Source organism: Pseudophryne corroboree, chromosome 7, assembly GCF_028390025.1.
Source record: "Pseudophryne corroboree isolate aPseCor3 chromosome 7, aPseCor3.hap2, whole genome shotgun sequence".
NCBI lineage: Eukaryota > Metazoa > Chordata > Amphibia > Anura > Myobatrachidae > Pseudophryne > Pseudophryne corroboree.
In genome coordinates, this window is record NC_086450.1 from 418,024,626 (window position 1) to 418,030,625 (window position 6,000).

At 42.3% G+C, this 6,000-nt stretch overlaps 1 protein-coding gene across 3 annotated transcripts in view; it reads left to right on the forward strand.

Annotated features, from left to right (window-relative positions):
• SBK1 (SH3 domain binding kinase 1) overlaps positions 1-5,241 on the forward strand; it is a 138,648-nt gene extending 133,407 nt beyond the window's left edge. For all 3 annotated transcript variants that reach the window (XM_063934775.1, XM_063934777.1, XM_063934776.1), the window contains exon 4: positions 297-5,241. In XM_063934775.1, coding sequence (XP_063790845.1) covers positions 297-1,076 — 780 coding nt within the window. In that variant the 3' untranslated portion in view covers positions 1,077-5,241. The remainder of the gene's footprint in view (positions 1-296) is intronic.
• Positions 5,242-6,000: the final 759 nt, after the last annotated feature.

Sequence of the window (6,000 nt, forward strand, 5' to 3'; positions counted from 1 at the left end):
GCGCTGCTGAACTTCACTGCCTGCTCGGTGAGTCTCCGGGCAGGCACTACATATCATGGCGTATCAGGAATGACAGGTGTTACACATATCGCTGGCGCAGCTGAGTAGGGTGTCCTCCTCTATGCTGCGCCTTACTCAGCTGCGTAACCAGCGTATGCGTAAAACCGGCCCTGAGCTTGAGCTTGGTGTTGGTATGTCTCCTACCTAAAGCTTTAAATTGGCGAATTTGCAGTAGTTGGAAGTAGTTATAAGAGTTCATGGAACTTCTCAGTGAAATAGTTTTTTTTTTCTTCTAGGTGGGTCTACCGGAAGACATGGTCAAACGGTGTGTGCAACAACTGGGCTTGGCTCTAGACTTTATGCACAGCAAGAGCCTGGTTCATCGTGACATTAAACCAGAAAATGTCCTTCTCTTTGACCGTGAGTGTCGGCGGGTTAAGCTGGCAGACTTTGGTATGACTCGTAAGGTGGGCTGCCGTGTGAAAAGAGTGAGCGGCACGATCCCCTATACGGCACCAGAAGTGTGCCAAGCTGGCCGCTCTGAAGGCTTTCCAGTAGAGACAAGCTTGGACGTCTGGGCATTTGGAGTGCTTATATTCTGTGTACTCACTGGCAACTTTCCCTGGGAATCTGCCTCACCGGGAGATGCCTTCTTTGAGGAGTTTGTACATTGGCAGAAAGGCCGCCTGCCTGGACTCCCTTCCCAGTGGCGCCGTTTTTCAGACAATGCGCTACGAATGTTTCAACGCCTTCTTTCTTTAGAATCAGAAAAAAGGAGCCCCGTTAAGGAGGTCTTCTTTTACATCAAGTATGACCTGCTCTCAGAAGCTAGGCGTAGACCTTCTTACCGATCTCGCAAGCAAGCAGGAGAAAAGATACCACAGGTGCCCCAGCGTCATGACAACCCCACTCCTCTCAAGAGGACAATACTTACCGAGGGTGGCTCCTCACCACGTGTCCCACACTCTCTACCAGAACCTGGACAGCCACCTGCTGGTGCTGGCAGGACAGAAGGGAGGCAGGACAAGAGCAAAGCTCAGATGCTGCTAGCAACCGCTATTGAGATATGTGTGTAATACGGGGTCCCACTCAGATTCTGCTTCATTGGACAGTGATGTCATTGTCTCCAGTTAAGGTCACCTCCTGGCTTAAGACATAAAACGGGTTTGACCTCTTAGCATTTAATGGTCATCTCATCAGCCTACAAGCAAAAAAAAATAAAATAAAAAAATGTTGATGTGAGAATGGCTTGATGAGAGGAAGAACTGATGTTTTATGGATTTTAAATGGATGGAAGAGGATAAAGACGCTTTTTGTACACAAATTGGAAGGATTGTTAGAGTAGTGACTTTGTGGTGTTTCTCCCTCTGTAGGACCAGAAACCCCATGGGTTATGTGGTAAGGGTGACCAAAGTGTCAGACTGGTATAGGGCAGGCAGTGCTAATCCAAGCTTTCCCTCTGATTTTCTACACAACCAAACAATACAATAGCAGTGCAATCACACATACTCTCACACCCAGTGACTTCATGCAGGAGGACAAGAGAAGACAGTCCTACAGCACCTGACTGACCTCTAGCTATCCAGCCAGACACTATAGTAAATTGGCGCACAGGGCAATAATCACCGTGGGAGATGTGAAAACCGGTGCAGAGATAACTGTGCAAAGAAAGCTCACAGCATCCAATTAGACGTCTGCTTTTATTTTCTAGGGTAAATAAAGGATAAATATAATGTCACTGATTGCTGTGGGTTACTTAGGGGTCTATTCATGAAGCAGTGAAAAGAGTGGAGAAGTGAGCGTGTGAAGAAGTAGCCCATGGAAACCAATCAGCTGCTCCGTACAATTGTATAGTATGCAAATTATAAATGTTACTTCAATGCTGATTGGTTGCCATGGGCAACTTCTCCACTGGCTCACTTCTCCACGCTTTTCACTGTTTCATGAATAGACCAGTTATTTCGTTTTGCAGTTACCTTTGCACCAGTTTTAAAAACTGTCGCTCATTACAACTCATCCCATTTTTTTTTGTTTTTGCTTTTCAACCCTCCAGAAAAATAAGGGCTTGCATTCATTTATAGCACATCCAGGAGGCTTTACGGCCGACGATGTACCAGGGTAAACTCTTTATAGAAAAGTCTAGATCGTGGACCTTTAAAACGACTGTTTCATTTTGAATATGGCACCTCTTACGTCCCCCGAAAACATATCAAATTTTTTATTGATTTTTTACATTGTGAATGATACGTGTGTTTTAAGTTGACAGTAGATACACTTTAATGTCCCTGTGAGAATCTAAAATGAGAACCTTTAAATGTGGAGTTGTGTTACTTTGCAAAGGTAGAAAGCAGTGGGGGCAAATGGAAAACTGGTTTTATGTTATTTTGGTAACATAAATAATATCTCATGGGTTCTCCTATTTTTAGCACAAGAGATTGGCAATTTCACCACCACAATGTCAGGCGCGCACTGATTCGCTAACATTCTGTCAGCTCATATAATAAATTGTGAAAGTGGCACTTATTGGCTGAGACAGTTTCCATAGAAACACATAACCTGCCATAAGCAATGGGTTGCTATGGAATACTCACATAGACAAAGTCCAATATGAGAGACCTTTTGTAGTTCTTCAAAAACCTCCTTCGAATATTGTTGTTTTTATTGTTTAATCACATACGTAAAAAGAAACCAAAACTCAGTTTGCGTCACTTGTAGAAAGTCTGCATACGAAACAATGAGGGACATTGCTGAGAACGAATGCCCAGTACAGGGATTCAGGGGTCTATTCATGAAGCAGTGAAAAGAGTGGAGAAGTGAGCCTGTGGAGAAGTTGCCCATGGCATTGGCAACCAATCAGCTGCTCCGTACAATTGTATAGTATGCAAATTCTAAATGTTACTTCAATACTGATTGGTTGCCATGGGCAACTTCTACACTGGCTAACTTCACCCTTTTCACTGCTTTTTGAATAGACCCCTCAGTTACTAATAGCAACCAATCTCGTTCTGTCATTTCCTAGTGCAGATTAGAAAATGAAAGCATCTGATTGGTTATTATGATTACAGCACGTTTCCCCGGGGAACCAGTTTTAATGCATGTTCCATACTGTTTGTTTAGCCATGAGGCAAATATGCATAAAGTGGCTTATTCAGGTATGTACCCAGCTACTCTGCTGTCAGAGATGGCTGCTAAAATGGTGCCCTTCTTATCCCTCGCTCAATATCAACATATTGCTGCCCCAAGATGCTGATGCCTCATTACAGGCATACCTCTCATTCCAGCAGAACCAGAGTATTTGATCTTACATGTATTGATATGTCCTGGTTGAACTTTGTGATTCGCTCCTGATAAATAAGGGATGACATTCCTTTCCTACTCTCTAATTTGACTGTGGTCAATGTTGAATGGCCTTCCAGCTTAAAATCAGACTAGTTTAGGTCAGGCTGACGCCTGTAAAGGGTTCCCTCCTGCTGGACGCGAATATAGCAATACAAAGCCGTCATATCTGTCAACAATCACTAATTTCCAGGGACACTAACAAGTTTTAAAGTTTTGACCCTGAAAAAGTTAGTATGTGTTTGTCTTATTAGAGATCCCAAAATTGACATTTTATACAAGGCCGGTAAATATATCTTGATGGGGGTTGTAGTACATATATGCGACTATAGACGATATCTTGCTGGATGGGCTTCGATGCATCTGCTGGGCAGCAGTGTCCATGGCAATTATTAATACGTTGACAGCTATGTGCCTTGACAGTTTATTTTCCAGAGAACCGGTTCTAGTGGGTGTACGCACAGTAATCCTCTCCCCATCCCAACAACTGCCTATGCAGAACACATGTAGCAAGTATACTGTTGTGTTTGGCACGTCACCTCATTTTGTGTAGGATTAAATATTGTTTATCCTCTGGTATTCAATTTTCTGTGAAAAGGCCAATGCTAGTTGATTGTCGTTCCTGCTATGTGGATTTAAAGTGGATCATACTGTACACACAGTGGAAGAATCAAATCGCATAAGCGGAATTTATATTAAGCCTATCAATTCGCTTTTGAGCTGGTGACATCACTGAGGCATGGGGCATTAAGTGTCTCATTGATGTCACTAGTGAATGGATTGGTGAATTGGTTCAACCCACATAATGGTGTTTCAGTGTTGGGTCCACTTTAATTGCTAGTGGCACCAGCTTTGGATCCTTTATGTTGTGTAGCACCTAATAAAACACCAAGCTGGTTAATGAGCGCTTCTTCAGATTGTCCGCGTCATAAAGAGCAACCTCGCTTATATAGGTAAACAGGGCCACCAGATGGACTTCTGGGCCCTGGTATGTGGGGGCTGTGCCAAGCATGTGGAGGAGTGGCTGTGCCCCATGTGATTGCCAGGTCCCCAGTGCAGATGCTAAACTTTTCTGAAGGCCTAGCCGCACCTTTTTGGTACTTTCTACCCACCCTCTTAGCCTCTTACTGCCCCTTTACATAAACTAAATCAGTGACCTAATTCAAACTGGCTTTCAGATTTTCTGGTAATACAAGCAGTAGATGCTCTCATACGAAGATTTTGCAAACTGTATTTTCCAAGCTCTCTCTCTATTCAGGGGCTTTCTATCACGGCCTCAGTATATACAAACTATGTTAAGGGCTACAGTAGCAGCAGTGTCATAACTTCACATGGAATACCAGTGCCCGTCACAGAAAAGAAGTGTAAAAATCAGAAAGCCGGCTTGTGGCTTAGCACCCTCTATCAATACACTGGAGCTAGGTCAAAATAGATAATCATTTATAAATGTCTACTGGTGAAAATGTGTTTACGTCTTTGGAAATACTCAGCTACAGCACAATCTTCTTTTCTTCTGTCTCTCCCTGGTTTTAGGGCCTATATACAGTACTGAGTTTCCATGTTTTCCTCTTGCGTAAGACCCTGTATATTCAAAACCAAGTGGATAGACCATTTAGTAGCATACTCCCCCTTTTGCCTTAGACGTGTTCAATGTTCACAATATTAGTGCAATAATGTAGATAAGGTGACGATTGATCAACTTTTTAACTTAAGTGTAGAGTATTTCTGAATCCAGGTTAGGGCTAGCTTAGAAAAGTTACCTCAGTTTAGCTGACCTGTTAAAAAATATATATATACAATTATGTATAGAGATAGAAAAGCATATTCGTAAATGTGTATTGTTGTTATATTGTGAATGCAATGCCTTTTGTTCCACACTCCTCTAGTAAACAGATTTTGCACTAATCAATTTGCATCTTGTTTGCCGTGGGGGGCGGAGCCATGATGATGCAGCTCACAGAGTGTTGTGTCACCACGCCCCACCCACTTGGATGTAGAAGTGGATAGGGGAGGGGTGTTTGTGACCCCAAAATTTCGGTGTTTGCCGTACATTCCTGGAGAGTAGGCTAGCATGCATTAAAATATAACCCTACCTATAAAAAAATCCAGTAACCTTTATTTGAAAGGAATTCCCTTTGCGTACAGCTCATTGACGACAGATATTAACCATCATCTTAAAAATTCATGCAAAAAGTGAGCAGATACCCTTTGAGAATATTGGGGCAGATGTATTAAGCCTGGAGAAGTGATAAAGCAGTGATAAGTGGAAGGTGATTACGCACCAGCCAATCATTATGGGTTTGAAAAATGACAGGAGCTGATTGGCTGGTGCATTATCACCTTTCACTTATTACTGCTTTATCACTTCTCCAGGCTTAATACATCTGCCCCATAGTTCTACAAAAAAAATAGATAAATTCTCAACATAACGACTTGCAAAATACGTTCCTTGTTCATTCTTAAATAAATGTGTTTTAATTCTTCCTTAAGAAGCTGCTGATAATGCCTTCTTAACAAACCTCGAGCATACTGTCCACTGGGTCTTTAATTTCTCTTCTTGGTTCTCTCATAAGAATACTTAATAATATAATACATTATAAATAAGATACTTAACTGGTACTCTAGAGACTTTAGTCAGTACTGTATAACCAAAGGCCCACTAAC